The 16601-nt window shown below is 37.3% G+C and overlaps 1 protein-coding gene across 1 annotated transcript in view; it reads right to left on the bottom strand.

The window, feature by feature from the left end:
- Nucleotides 1-13903: 13903 nt before the first annotated feature.
- The window catches only part of gfra1a (gdnf family receptor alpha 1a), an 88001-nt gene continuing 85303 nt past the window's right edge, over nucleotides 13904-16601 (bottom strand). Inside the window, exon 11 of the mRNA XM_054600524.1 lies at nucleotides 13904-14056. Within this exon, the coding sequence (XP_054456499.1) occupies nucleotides 13904-14056 (153 nt within the window). The remainder of the gene's footprint in view (nucleotides 14057-16601) is intronic.

The following is a 16601-nucleotide window of genomic DNA, read 5'->3' as shown; positions in this document are numbered from 1 at the left end:
TTCATGCCTGTCTACTTGTGATACAAACTTTTATGTAACATATCTCCTTATGTGATATTTATAAATTATGCAAATTATAGGTAAATAATTTCACAAATGCACTAAGGTTTTGTTATTTTATTTTTTTTAAAACAGGAAGATTAAACAATAGATATTAAAAAGCAAGTCCGGCAGTATTTACTTTTTTTTGCTTGTATCCTCAGTGTCTTTTCATTTCCAAATATTTAATATATTATGCATATCATAGCAATTTTGTGTGATGTCAAATGTTTTTTTTTTTCCCTTCACTAATTCAGCTAAAACCTTCAACAAATATTGTAAAGTCACTTTTTATCAACTGCACATACATACACACATCCAAAAGTTTGGAATTGCTTACCACAAAAGTTTGATTGGGTACAACCAGATGACTGGGAGGACGTATCTTGTAAAAAGTTCTCTTTACAAATAGATGTTACTTTTTATGAAGGGTTTGTTTTGTAAATGGAAAACAAAATGCTGTACAATGATTTAACTAGACAGAAAACTGAAAGGGCAGAAAGAGACAAAGATCCCTCTGAGCAACATTTGAATAAGAATAGATGAAATCACCAGTTTTTGGTAAAATAAACTGGAAGCTTAGCATCAAAGTGTGTGCATTTCATCTTTTTGTTTTTTAGGGGCTCTAACTATTTAAAATGTACATAAAAAAATTGGTGACTGAATTTTACTGGTTTGCCATCATTGATTTAAAAGGAGAAACACTTCAATATAACAGCTGATTCCAAACTTTTGAACAGATTTGTATGTCTTTATGCATTGACCTGTCTATAGATGAAGCCTGATTGTTTTGTTTCAGGCTCTTTGTCTTCATGTAAATTTGCACCGGTTTGTTGTTGAGACTTCTATTAACAAAGGGCAGCTCACCACACTGTTTTGTCCATATGAGCATAAATCTGTACCTTTACAATTAAAACATTTTGATGCCGTTTTGTATGGTAATTGGATCTGATATACTCTGTGTGTTCTTAGCTCTGGTGTTGTATTGATCGGTGTTCTCAGGATGTCAATAGGATCAAATAACAAGCTCAGCCAACACTAAAGACTCTGCCATCTAACACTGCTGATAGAGTTACAGAGATCCTGGCTCAGCAATCTGAACGAGCAAACAGAATGAAAAAGTACTTGGCACAAAATAACTTCATTTACAGCTTACATAATAACTAGACAACATCTCAATTCACAGTTCTGTTACGACTACATAGTACTGTCAACATTTGATCCATGATACTCCATTACATCAGTTAACTTATATATGCCTTGCTTTTTTGCACTTTTATTGTCTTACTGAACCTAAGAATGCCAAACCTGGTTTGTCATTTGGGTGGAAGTTCTGTGTGGACCAAAACAAAAATGTCTCAACAGCTACTGGAACAAAAAAAAAACATTCACAAGCACATCTTATACATCGGAAATCCTACTCCAGCGAAAAATAGACCTCTGTGAACATTTGAACATCGGCATTAGTGGCATAGCAGGAAAGCCATGCAGCTGAATGAAGTTGACATTTGTCTATTTGCAGGTTCGTGCTCCTCAGAGGAGGAGACCTTAGAATTTTGAAACCACTCTCTAGCATCACCCTCAAGTCATGTCAAGTTTGCACAACCAACATGTCATAATCCAGTGTGTGATAACATTTTCTATTTCATTTCAATTACCACCCACTTAATACCAGTGTATACACTGTCAGTATTATGTGTTTTCATTATTTATGCATTTGTTATTTTTGATCCTGTCAAACAAAGATGTAACCAACATTAAAAATGTGTTCCCAAGGCTCTGCTATTGAGCTTACATATATTTAGAATGTGTATAGGCAATTCAATAGGACTTTGTTTACATTCATGCTGCCACATAAGAACACAGTTTATGGATTTAAAATTAATTCAGTCATTTTATGTCTGTAAATGACAATATTTGCTGTGTTTACAGCACAAAGCAGCTGTATTCTTAGTCATGAAGCAGTGGGGGATATATTCCAGAAGTGATCTCAACATCTTCAAGAATAAGACAATTTTATGCAAATCCAGGACAATCAGAAAACGAAAACACCAACATGCATTGTTTCCAGGGAAGAACGGCAGATGATCTCGTGTCTCTACTGTCTAGCTTAATGTCAAATCCTTCCCAGTCAGTGATGTAGTTGTTCATAAAAGCTGGGTATAATCTTTCGTGTCACTAATCTTTTTTCACATGGCTTCGTTTACCTTAGAATACTCTTGAAACCAAGGATAGTATCATTTCTTTTTCATCCAGTATGGAATTTTTTTTTAAAGAAACCAGGAATATTTGATGTCTATTCCCTTTAATTTGGTTGTGTTTACCATTCACTATGTCCCTTATACATTTTCTATTTTTGTATCAACAAAGGCATAAATATCATTGAAGGCTATTTGACTCTTTTCTTTGAAGTCTAATTTGGAACTTGAAAGGCCTTCAGACCATTAAGTGATGCCAACGCTGCTACAGTCACCACCATTAGTGACCAGGAGGAGACAAGTGCGCCCTTTTACACTCTGAGCTGACTGTATTTTTTTCTCGAGATAAAAGACTGCAGTATTTAGCATTAAGTGGACTGCTGGCATATCCGCTCGGCTCAATACCTGCACATCAGAGGCAGCAGGAAGTGGTGCACTTTCCCTTTTATCCTGATCCAAGATGTTTTTGGAGAACGAACGGGGCGGTTATGGTTTAAGAGTAAAGTCAATATAAGAAGCTCAATGCCTGAACACACTTAACAATTGCAATTACACAAAGAGGGAAAAAGAAGAAGAAGAAAGGGTGCCTTGTCAAATTCATGACATTCTGCCACTGTTGAGTTTCAGTTAAATGGGGATGCTTTGGTAAACCCTTAACATCTGTTTTACTGTCATTAAACTAGTAGAAATGGAGACTGATATATGTCTGACTTGGGTCCAACATGTTCTTATATGTGCAAAACACACCAGATCCGTCTCCAATGAATTATAATAATATGCAAAGATAACAAACTCATATTGAACTATCATTTTTGAGATCACTATACTTTGTATATTGTGTCAAAGTTAAAAAAACAGGTATCTTATCCACTAAACCATACTACACACCTTTCAGACACTTTTCCAAATCTTTAACTTGTGATTTTTCTATGACATTTTTGACATACAATACTAGGACTTGTTTATGATTTTTTTACATACTATACTATGACTTTTTTCAACATAATATACTATGACTTTTTTTTTAACTTTTTTTCCACAATGCAATACAATACTATGACTTATTCAACATAATACACTTTGACTTTTGTCAAACTACTGTACTATGACTTTGGTCAGTTTATATTACAGCTTTTTGAAAGTAAACCATATCCAAATGTCTTGATTTTGTAATCCTATAAAAATGCATTTAATCCACTTGCCATACTGGGAGTCAAACCTGGGACACCTGGTTGACAAACAGGTATCTTATCCACTACATCATATTACAGCAGACCTTCCTGACATTTTTCCATATCTTTATCTTATGACCTTTGTGATTTTTTTCCGCACACTATACTATGACTTTTTAAAAACTTTTTTGAACATATTATACTATTACTTTTTTATGATTTTCTTTTGACATACTATACTAAGACTTTTTTCAACATACTATACTAATACTAAAATCCTAAAATGTCAAAATATAGTATGTCATAAAATAGTCTGACTTTAGTTTGTCAGAAAAAATCATTCAAAAAAGTCATAAGAAAGTCATAGTTCAGTACGTGGGAAAACATCAAAGTATAGTTTCAAGTACAATCATAGAAAAGTCATTATATAGTACGTCTGTAAAAAAAAGTGTAAATGAAGTCGTAGAACAGTAGGCCGGAAAAAAAAGGTAATTTTTTTACTCTTATAGACATACTATACAATGCCTTCTTTCAACATACTACAACATGATGTTTTTTTTAGGGTTTTCAACTTACTATACAACATTAACTACTCATCCCCTCTGCCCTGTCTGTCTCTGTCAGCATACTGTCTGCTCACAGTATTTATCCATATCTGACCGACTCATTCCCCACTCTCTCACCCCCTTTGTCTTCCCTCTTCTCTCGCCCTCGTCTTCTTGAGGACTCAGGGTCAGCTAAGCCACATCCTTGTGATTGATTCCCCATCTAGGCGTCAATCCTGATGACATTTAGCACAAATTGCGGCGGGTAATTTGGGCCGCAGTCTGAGGACGGGTGGCAGAGTCAGCCTGGAGGCTGGTACAGGATTACAAAGCACACTTCTGTCCTCCACCTCCCGACACACACACACACACACACACACACACACACTCCACACACACACACACACACACACACACACACACACACACACACACACACACACACACACACAACCAAACCACTAACCAGTCAGCAAGCCTCTATGATGCTGTGAAGAATGTCGCCCATGTCAGCACTGCCCTCTATTCAATCCCAGCATTCTGTCATGAATGGCCTTCTGGCTTAACAAAGAAGGCCCTTTTTTTTTTCATACAGCACACAAAGTGCAAAGATGTGAAGGATGACAGAGGAGGAGTGAAGCTGTTGACACGCTGCATCAGCTTGATTATCTGAGCAGTAACCGCAGAGTCACCATGGACGCATGCAGGGAGGTCAGCTGACGGGTTCGAGGTGACCACTTTCCTGTCACAGAGATGTTTCCAATCACGAGGAAACATTTTGTGTCACACAGTAATCTGCGTTTCGTCCTATTATATTTATTCATACTTCATTGTATCGCTGATCGAAGGTTTTAAAAGCCAAGTTTTTTTTGTATGAGAATATGACAATTATTTCACTGTCTAAAACGCTTGTTTGCAAACATTTAATTAAAGTCTTACACTAATGCTGACACTGAGTGCAATATTAATATTCAAGGCACCATGTGTCTTTGTTTTCATCTTTACCAATGCACAGTGCCTTGCAAAAGTATTCACACCCCCTTTGGTGTTTTTCCTATTTTGCCGCATTACGACCTGAAAGTAAAAGTGGATATTAATTTAGATTTGATGTAATGTCCATTCACAAAATAGTAAAAAAATTGGTGAATATGAATAAAAACAAATATTAATTAATAAAAATAAAACCTTTCTATAAATAAGATCTGTTGCTACCAATTACCCCCAGAAGTAACATAAATATTAGAACAAAGCCCATCTGTGTGCAATCTTAGTGTCACATGATCTGTCACGTAATATGACGGAGCAGCGTGAAATCCATTTTTACAAAAATGAAAGAATATAGCATTTTAAGTTATGTTATGGTATTTATGTTACTCCACTATTTTTAATGTCATTTTTCTTTAGGAAACATTATATGAATCATTTTTTGAATCCCCTGACCAAAAGACTAACACCATTATTGTCTGTTTTACAGCAGATTGCTTAAAGACAAATGAAGTTCAGCATTTGAGATGTAATAAACTATGACGAGCAAAGATGATTACGACAAACACATGGATTCGTCTTCACAACCTATTTGTCACAGTGACATAAATCGGCCATGCAGGACTTTACCACGTTGCACAGAGATTCCCTTGGGAGGCATTAATAGTTGTTAATTCATGCTGGTGTCAAGAGACCCAACATGTTTATGTGAAGTTTTATGACCTCTTCTAATAAACTGTCTATTAAATGAATAGATCTTTGGTATTGATAAACTATTAAAAATATATATATAAATGTAATATCAGGCGTTTTGTTATGAGCGTGAGCAGATAATGACTTTGGTTCCGCTTTATTTTATTTTGTATCACCTGTCCTGAAGAACCTTGAAGTCAAGGTGCTTATTATATTACAACTGCAAATCCGCTTAACAGGGCCACATGGGCAATATCAGCACAATCTATGTGGCCTCAATTTTATTATAAACAAAGAATGGACCATATCTTCAATTAATATCTCAAGTTATCTGTCCACAAATCCGTTCTTGTCAAGTGAGTCTTACAGACATTCTTCCTTTTTACAACAAGATTTAGCCTCTTCAGTAAATATGTTTCCAATAGAATTCAACTTGAATCCAGAATGTTGTAAAAATGGGGTACAAACGGGTGTAAAATCTAAAGTTTATAAAATCCCCAGTGGAAATAACATCCTTGTTTGTATCTGTCACCAAGAATGAATAAAGGAAATCTAGGCTTTACTAGAATGCACAGAAATAACATCAATGATAAGGAAAGAAAAACAAAAGGATTTGCATCGGAAAGAGGTTTAAATAATCTTTAAGAAATCAATCATCCAAACTGAATGACGGGGTAAGGAGGAGATTGTTGCAGTGCAGATTAACGGAGAGACAAAGTTCATTCTTGGGAGTTTCAAGAATGATTATTTTGAGGTACGATCAACTGCCATTTCTTTCTTCTTCTCAAGTCACTCCTTTATTGCTTCACAATAGGCAGGCAACACCTGACTGTGCTCCACAGCTTCCAGGGCAGCTCACAGTGTGTGCTTATATCCACTGACTCCATTCTATAGTAAGAAAATTGAACTTTAATGGCTCCTAATAAAGTCGATCTCTGCATGTGGAATGCCTCCCACTATCAAAAATCCAATTCCCCACATTTACCGGATCTAATATTGATGGCTTGTCTTCACCGTTCTGCTTCCCGAGCCATCAGGGTTTAATTTCAGGGTTGTGTAATGTATTTGTGTGACACTATTAGCTTTATGTTGCAACAGGGTGAAGGAAGAGCCCTCAGAGAATGTGCTGTTTGACTCTGCTACTGCATGATAGGAAAACCACGGGGAAAAAATCGAAATGTTCATTTGTGGACATTTCATCTGGACAAAGAACGGTATAAGTGGATGGTAAATGATTCAATGTTAGATCTAACATCCTTTTAATCCATTGATATATCATTAACACTTTTCATTCTCCAAGCTCACCTCACACCTCATCAACATATAACATTTTAATTGTGTCCTCAGTAATGATGTGTTCACACACACTGTCAGTTAAGGAATGAAATAACATTTTCAATATAAATGTGTCGACAGCTGCCCACTTTGTACACACATTTAAACTGAATTTAACTGAATTTAACATAAGTTGACATAAGTAAAGTTCAGTTTAAGTTCAGAATTTAACATAAGTTCAGTTCAGTTTCCCTCGCAGATCATTTGGTGCTGGTTGGCTACAGCGATGCCAAAATGGGCAAACATGCCAAATAGGGTCCCTGTTAAAAAATACCCAACCCAATGACTTTTTATTGGTGTAACTTGCCTTTATTTTTAATTTGATGTAAAAAAAAATGTAGTTTCCTCTTGTGTATGAAATGGAATATTTAAATAATTACCCAAACTAAACATAAGACTACACATTGGGTAAAGCAGAGGACAAATGATCTCAAATATTTCCCTCTAAAAGTGCAGTACTATGACGAAGAAGGACTCCACTCAACGTTAATCTTCTGAATCAAGTATGTTCTTATAATGAACAGTGACTCAGATCTTGTTGCGTGCAGCCTCTTCCAACAAGTGATCAAGTTGCATTTATGGCCACTTCTTCTCAAACTAAATACTTGGTAAATGCGGTTATTCTGCCATGACTGTTATTATGGAGCACTGTATAAGCGCTTGAGGACGTGGAATTAGTCTGATGGCTGAGTTGGAAGATAATGCACAAATTATGACGACTAGAAAACTGCATTCAAATGTCAGACGAATTTTCGGGCATTTAATGACGATGGTGTGTAGGCGTCGGACCGTTTACCTATCACCCCTTTTTCTGTTTTACATTATTGTTTTATTCATCATAACAGAAATGCGTCAGTAGATGTCCACTATGTCCATAACGAGCAACATCTTCTAATATGAAACGTAGAGCCATAAATGAGAGATTGGGCCCTGTAGCCTCTTTACGCCGTCACTTTTCCTTTCAACTCGTTTTTCATTCAGTTATAAGAAAAGTGGTTTTAATTAATAACTGTGTAGCTCTGCGGTTATTCATTGCCGTTTTGAACACATTTTGGAGCAGAGAAGAGCATTAGGGTATTGCTTTGGCGGTTATGCTTGAGGTATTAAGATGTTTCTTGATGAAAAGCCAAACTGCGAGACATCTCTTCTAATTAAAGCAAAAACAAGGGGTCAAACAAGTAGTAGGATTTGTTAACTGTGGTTTTTGTAAAGTCTTGTGAAATGTCTGATATGGTTTTGTGCAGCTGCACTCTGCTCTTTCCATAGAAAACTGTGAAAACCAACAGTAGATCAACATCCACAACAGCTAAGCCTGCCTGCAGATCAGGTCCTCATAGGGCCAGATATCATGATCCTGTAGGGCCCCCCAACCCCCCGCTTGATTATGTCAAAAAACAAGTACTATTAATTACAAGTATAGTACCAGGACCATGATTACTAAACAATTTTTATTGTCAATAATCATTTAAAACTCAAAATAATATGTCAATATTGAGATCACATGTATTTAATGCAATGAATCATTGACTTTGGAAACGTAAGTGCATTTATTTAAATGTAACTTCCACAAACGCTGGCCCCAGGTGTGAAGCTTGATGGTGTGGTTGGGCCATACTATGATTACAATAGACTCTGACAAATATATAACAGCCTTCCTACATAAAGGCTCACTAGAATTAACCACAACAGCAGGACAGAACTCCTGCAATTACACATACAAATGAAGCCACAAAGCTCTAATACAGCTAACAGCAGAATACAACACCTGTCATCAATACAAACACACACAGTAAAGCGGTTCATACACACTGGACAGGTGTCTGTGTTTAGAGCGAGTGTGTGTTATATCTCACCTGTCTGAACGGAACTCTGCAGCACGGTGACGTCATCGTCGTTTTTTGTCCCGCTGAGATTCTCGAACACTTATTAATATTTTTGAAGGTGAGAACGAGAGCTCGACATTTGAAACAGGGACTCTCGCAAATGCCAGAAAGTGTGAACAGGTATCACTGCACCTGCGCATCATTACATGTGCGTTTGATTAGGTTCATCCGTGGTGAGGTGTCACATCAGGGTCACTCCCGAGCTCTACTACATTAACCAACAGTACATATATTTATACATTATATACAAGGCTATTCATTGAGTTTGAAGTCATTTGTATGCAAATTTATTTCCTATTTAGGGGAAAAACTGAACTGAGAATTATATATATAGTATTTCTATAAAGTATTTCCTGCAAAAAGGACTTTGGATCTGTTTCCACTTTTATGCATATGTTGTACTATTAAGCATTAAAAATCCCAATAATGGGGGAAAGGGGGTCTTTTTGGCTTTGAGTCTATAAGTTTCAAACAGTAAACGATTCCCTTCAAAACTGTATACTTGAATATGTTAATAAGGCTTGTATAATTAAAAACAAAAATATTAATGTGGGTGAATATTACAGTGATAACAATAGTGCTCTCGCACGCTTGCAAAAAAGTGGGCTTCATTTGCTGAACTTTTCACAAACTGCTGGGCAATTTTTAAATTATTATTATTATTTACTCATGTTTTGATTAACAAATTGTTGTTCCATTCCCTGCAGCTGTAAGTAAAAAGACTATTGTTTGTTCTAAAAGTGCAAATTGGATGATGATTGATTCCAGCCTTTCCACACATGATATTAAGAAATACTTAATGAAGGAACATCTCAACATTTTTGAAGTAAAGAGTTATTGAATTTACTTATTTTTGACAGTTTTCAATTGATTTTATCAAATCAACATTGGCTTTTTGCCTGCAATTACTCCTCAAAAAAGTGTAATCTAATGATATAAATTAGGTTTACAAGCCCAACATGTCATTTTTCAGTTATTTGAAAAATTATAAGAAGAGCAGAAGTTTCAGATAATTATATGTAGCGAAAGAAGTAACTGAACATAAACTGACTCATCAGCCAAGTTGTTTGCAGGTGATCACATCCTCCTGGATTCAGGGTATTATGTACAAGTTTATAAAGTGTCACTGAGTGCTCTGCCGTCCTGAAGCGACTCTTTTCCTCACATGCCAGTTTGGCAAAGCTGAAAAAGAAAGATTTCAGCTTCAGATGACTCTTTCGTTATCTGGTCTCATCCCTTTGCTCCCCGCGGCTCCTTTGGCTTGGTAACCCGAGGTCAACAACATAATTTCGTGAGGTTTTATCAGCTTCTCAGCATCACCACAAACTTTCTTTAAAATTGATTTTTGTGACCTCTGTGAAATGACACCACGTACAAACTTTCTGGATGATTTAACAGTTTTTAATCATAACTTTTGTACAATAGATTTTACATTTTTCACAAGCTAAGAAGTTAATGATGCCGGATGGCTGAGGGAGTCTGCGTCTCCAAAAAGCCGTTTTTGGTGTTTCGTAACAACAGATGGGATGGAGATGGTCAGCAAACATATTCAACATCTTTGAACTTTTTTTTCTTAAAATGGTGGACCCTTATCGGAGAACATGGCCCAAGTTCTGAGGCCTTCTGAGCTCAGAGGAACTCCTTAAAGAACAGTACACCATGAATGAACCATCTCTATAAACTTTACTTTATCTCGTGTCCCTGGGCCAATGAAGATATGACACTGGGATTCCAAAAATAAAATGAAACACAGTTCTGAGAAATGGAACCAGTCCCAGATATTGTCATGTAGCAACAGATAACAGTTATTTTGAACTTTCCCTTTAAACTTCACACATTCAATCCTTGAAAATGTTTTTGCCACCTCTGGTCAAACACACCATAAAAAAAAATCCTTCAATGGTGTGGTATAGAATATATTTGTCTTTAACATTGATTTATTTCCTTCTCAGTCACCATGCATTAACAATCTTCTTTCTTGCTCCACTTGTAGTTATTGTCACCATATTATTGTCAGAATAATTATGGTAACAGAACTGAACAGTCTTAAAAAGTTGAGCGGTTTAAGTATGAGCTTTCTGTGCCCAGTCCACCTCGTTAACTTCAACTTTTCAAAACAGCAAAAACTAGTAAAAGATAGAAAAATAAGTTCAAATCTTAGCCAAAAAACTCAATACTATATTTAAGCAACATCATAAATGGGGCTATGGTACAAAACAATATGCTTGGGAAATACAGTCGTTATATAACTACAGTAGGAGAGTTACATTGATATCCTCTTTCTCAGATGCAATAATATTCCATAATCATGTACATACTGGAAGAAATATACATAGAATTATAAAAAAAAACAATATTCTGGTTAATTCAATGTACTCTATGTCATATCTGAATGTCAAAATAGCTCACAATGCTCTGGAATAGAATATCATCAGACATTTAATTGTCCAATTTATAGTTTCAGCCAAGTACATACAGTGCATATACCATGTTTATGCTCGGTAAATAACATTTCAGATCTACTATACATTAATCATGTTTTTGAGAAGCTACATAAACCCAAGCAGCGTGTCATAGATGCTCCTGTCGGTGTTCCAAATGGCTAAAGTAAGTTCCTGAACATGCCACAGTGATGTATGTAAACGTCTCGATCATGTGTTGAGAGGAAGTGTATATCCTGTGAGGAGAATTCAAAAACCATATGCCTTCATTTGAAAAGCAGCTGTAGACGTCTACATCGGAGAAATTAATTGCGAGAAGTGATTCATATGCTGTGGCTATTTCTTTTTTTATTTTCCCAGCAGTCCTCAGGAGCAGACTTATGAAAATGCTTGAACGATTTACATACAGTACTTAAGTCACATGTCACGCGTTTGCTCCAAACTTCGCTTTCATAACACGACAGAATTGACCGTTTGCTGAACCCCTCCCCCAAAACAATGACTCCTCAGTCGAAATTTAACAACTGTTGGGCACAGCAGCTTTGTAGTCCAATCAACGTGCTAAAGTGGTATCCACGGGGCAACTAAAACGAGCCATAGTCTGTACCCAACGAGCATATATTCACCTTTCCAGAATAAAGAAAAATAAGAGCAAAAATGATGAGAACAGATTAAACAGTATGAGTTCTTGGCTGCTAATGTTAACACACCTGGCTAAATATTATTCTAGCTACATGAGTATAGAGTTACTTCCAAAGCAAAGTAACATTTCCAGAGACGTAACGGCAAAGACTCTGAGAAGCCGACTCTTTTCATGCTGAAAAAGCTGTCATTTTTATGGCAGTGATTTCAACACTTATACAGTTGTTGTGGTATAAAAGGGCATCTCGAGATAGAGAGGACCTTCAAGATACTTTAGGTAGGCTGCCTCCTTCAGGTTATACAAGCATATAACCACTGCCCTGAATCAAAACAAGACTGGCCTCCAGACGAGCCTGGGTTAGCTTGAAACTAGTTATGTTCACGAAGAAAATGACTGAGCCAATCAGATTTCAACAAAAACATGAGGATATTGAAAGTATTAGATTTCCCCAAACTGACAGGCATCCTTCCGCTCTCTGCTGTCTGCGGCTGGGAGGGCCCGGCGAGCCCACGCCAAAGATGAGGACCGTACAGTCACCAACATCAGAAAACTGAAAAAATAAAATTCATGGAACGGATTGGCCGTCCCAAACTTCTCAAGGGCCCGTCTGCCTCTGAGCATCTCATATCTAGCTCCATGATTTGGTTGTTATGACAGTAAGTACGACTAGTGGGGTTTAGCAAAAGGTCAATATCAAGAGATCACTCCCTCGCCAAACATGTGTTGACAGTTTTACAATTGAGGCAATAAGTCGTAACACGGAACTGACAGAAAATAAAAGGATGCATTTAGCTTTGGCGCGATGGAGCTGTGAGTTACCATTGAATATATTCTCGACAACATTATTTTATCCTCAGCTCGTTTTTTTGTGGACGCAGTGCAGCAAAGAACATCAAAAATAAAGGAAGAAGAAAAAAGAAAAATCATTCAGGTGAAACTGCAGCAGCTTCTCTGGCACCTTCCATAGAGAAACACTGAACATGGCTTGGACTTGGAAAAATTACAAGTATGTACAATCACTAATGAGTGGAGTGGAATCAGCCATCCACAGCAGCGTGTAACCTACTGTCCTGTGGGATTGGAGTATCACTCTAGGTGTTGAGAAAAAAAAAAAAAAAAAAAGGGAGTAGAAAGCCTGGCGTAGTGTGTGTTTCTGTTTCTGTGTTTTTGTCTGAATGTGTGAAAATGTGCAGTGTGTGTTTGTGGGTCTTTGCCTGTGTGCTTTTGCCAGTGGCGATGTGTGTTCAGTATGAGCTACAGTGGAGACAGTTTGGGCGCAGATGTTCTAACTGCTCTGATGTTTCAACTAACTAGGTATTTAACCTGGGTTTTATTTTTTATGTCAGGTAAATATTCACGTGGACCTTTCGTAAAAATGTAATATACCAGAACACGTCATTATCAAAACATACACAAACCACAGAGGAGACTGAATAACACCTAAAAAGCTGCCCAAGTGATAAAATGTAGCCATTACTGAACTAACTGTGACTTTTGAGCAAAAGATCCCACCAATAGCCTCAACACACAAACAGACGTGGGTGACGACTCTGAAAAAGTCAATGCTAATATACATTGTGTTCACCTTTCCAAGAGCCACCAGCTCTGGTTTATTGGAATGTAGTCCTAGAATACTTTCTCATTTCTGCCCAAGAGAGCAACACGGAAGCTTTAAATCCCTTTTTTTTCTAACTAACCCAAAGGGAACACACAGCCAAACTGAGTTAACACATAAAGACCGCCACTTTAGCACACAGCTGCAATGCAAAATAAAACAGTAAAAACAACAAAATTCATTAAAAAAACAAAACAAAGTAGGAATCCAAAAGAGAGAGATAATCCGGAGGGAAATAAAAGTTAAACAGGTATTACTGAGAAGAAAGGTTATAATTTCTTGTTTTGCTTTTTCTTTTATACAAATGTGTGTTTTTGTCAGTCCGTTGGAGTTTGTTGCTGTGAAGCCGCGAAGGCTACAAGAAGCCGGGCGAGGAGAGCGCCAGCAGGCTGCAGTAGCACAGCCAGAGCAGCGGGGGCAGCAGAGAGGCCAGAGCAGCGGACCGTCTGGAGACAGCGGAGTTTCTCGCGATGGCATTGGATGTACTTGGATCGTCTATCTGAGGGTCCTGGGGGGAGAGACAGAGAGGTGGTTCGGAATCACAGAGCACCAATTAAAGCTGACCTAATAAGAAAAAACACTTTTTCTGAGGGTCGTGTATGAAGGAGCAAATACTGTTCGCTCAAATGCCCTCTCCACCAGTCTGTCTTTAAATGACTTTTTAAACATCACTATTTCTGTAGACTTAATTTGGCATTTTCTTTATGTTCTCTTTGACCCAGATGTCAAGAAAAACATTGGAATTCTGCATAAGTTTAAGTCAGCCCTCTCCCACTCATGTTAACCATTAACCTGTGTCCATCCAAACAGACGCCCACGCAGGCACTCTGCATCTTGGTTCACTTCCTGCCATTGGTTATTGCCAATGGCAGGAACCAATGGTCATTGGTTATTGCCATTGATTATATTCTCACTGCAATGGAACTGCAAGACCATTGGCCTGGAAACCTTTTTGGACCGCACCAAAGTATGATTACTGCGTTCACAACTGCCAAAACGTACCGCACAAGGGGTTGAACTACACAGGATTTCGATTAAAATCCACTAAAGTTAAGCTTGTGAAACCACCCTAATAAACTAAAGCTACCTGACTCTTCCAGGAAATACAATAATGACTTTCACGCCTTCTAAATGAACGTGAGGATGCAGACCTTTTTACCTGGGAAATGAGCGTTAGCCCCTTTTCTTTCTGCACCATTACAGCACAGAGTTAGCATGGACAGCTGGACATATTAAAACGTTAGCTGGGGACAGATTTTTTTTTTTTTGACCAAATCAGGAAGGCAATGGTAGGTGGCTAGCTAGCAGAGAGTCCTTTCAACGGGCAACAACACCAGTTTCAGCCATCTGCTGTATACTCATTTCTGAAATCAGGAACCCATTGTTCTAAAAATGGTGACTAACATTGGAGGGCAAATTAATCACAATTGATTTCTAACTGACAGAAAAAAACTGTCAGTGGTAGCTAAGAAGGGCAGGATTAGCAAAAAATCTGTTTGAAGTTATCTCTGTTTTGCACTGCAAATACGCACAACTATATATATTCTGATATATAGTTTATGTGTAAAAACAGTGAGCTTTGAAGAAAATGCTTAATCTGGCTAATATATACATTAGTATATACCAATACTCCTCTTTCTCTGTAAAAGTTAACTTCACATATTGTTGAAAAATGTGAATATTGTTGCTGGTCCGAATGTCCAGATGGTGGCATGACAACGTTTCATGGCAGGTGCCTCTGGATCTTATCCACAGCAGACTCTGGGATCTCTTTCAAGACAGCTTGATAAATGACAACCAATAAAACAACTACAATGGCATAAAATGCTGCCAAGCATTTCAAGCATCAAGTGCCATTGTCACGTTTTAGGTATTTAGGTCTTTTATTTGTTTTTATGCGTCACACATTGGAGAAAGGCATTGTGATATTTGTTTTTTCTGCCCGTATCAGCACCTTTGTGGACTTTAGGTTGCAGATTATTTCATGCATGAAGGATGTTGCATACTTCAAGACTGTTTAATTAAATTATATCACCTATAAAAATTCTTAAGCATGTTTATCTTGTATGGCATAGTAAAAAATCTAAAGGTTGTTTTCATAATTAAAATGCCACAGTGGAAAACTAAAATCTATGTGTGTGTATGTGTGTGTGTGTGTGTGGATTTGCATGTGCCATCATGCGTAAAGCATGTGTATATAAAGCTTCACCAGCGGCCTTTTGCTTGCTAATAAAGCTGCGAGCTAACGGCTGGGTCATCTCCCCCAGACCTGTCCCTGCCTCTATTAAATGTCAGTCCAGTGCATAACAGTGCCTTATTATTGTACAATGACATTTACAGTGAACTTTAAAAGCCACCAGATAAGCAACAATTCCATTTAAGCCTCAAAGGAACTACAAAGACCAGGAGTTTACAAAGGAGGCGGCAAGGATTGCCGTGGCAATCACAGTCAGAGGGAGGTCAGAGACTTCCAACAGCGAGGTTGAATTACAGTTTGTGATTTATTTGATAGCTCGAGCAATTGCCTTGTGGTCTTTAAAAAACGATTCACCTTTACACCAAAAAAAACCAAACAATTTTATAGAGTTCATCTCCTAACACAAGCTGAAAGACTGTGTTATTTTTCCAAAAATAAAGACACACCGGGAGTTCTTTGATAGCACTTTTAAAAAAGTTTCCCTATACCACCAATACAAAATGTTCAAATGCACCACAACAATCAGCTTACAGCGAGTAGAAACATGCTAAGGACAGGCAAATTGTCAGATCATTTATCTTTCTTTTATGTCAAAGTTTTGTAATCAGGTTATAGCTCTATAAATCTGAAAATAAAGATTTAGCTGCCTTACAAATATCCTTTTGACTGCAACATAACTGTAGAAAAGAGTTAAAAAGTTGAGGAAAGTTTTAGTTTGAGTATTTCTTACAAGAGAGTTTGGAGGGAACAGTGACACTAACAGTCAACAATGGCTTCCCAGATGATAGGATGGTGAGGCACATTCCTTGAAACTCATCTAACCTTTAGTTAAATGAAACATGTTTTTTATCCTGCC

This window comes from Anoplopoma fimbria, chromosome 6 (assembly GCF_027596085.1).
Source record: "Anoplopoma fimbria isolate UVic2021 breed Golden Eagle Sablefish chromosome 6, Afim_UVic_2022, whole genome shotgun sequence".
In the NCBI taxonomy this organism is placed as follows: Eukaryota; Metazoa; Chordata; class Actinopteri; order Perciformes; family Anoplopomatidae; genus Anoplopoma; species Anoplopoma fimbria.
Note: the sequence above shows the minus strand (reverse complement) of the source record. Positions and strands in the feature narration are given on the sequence as shown.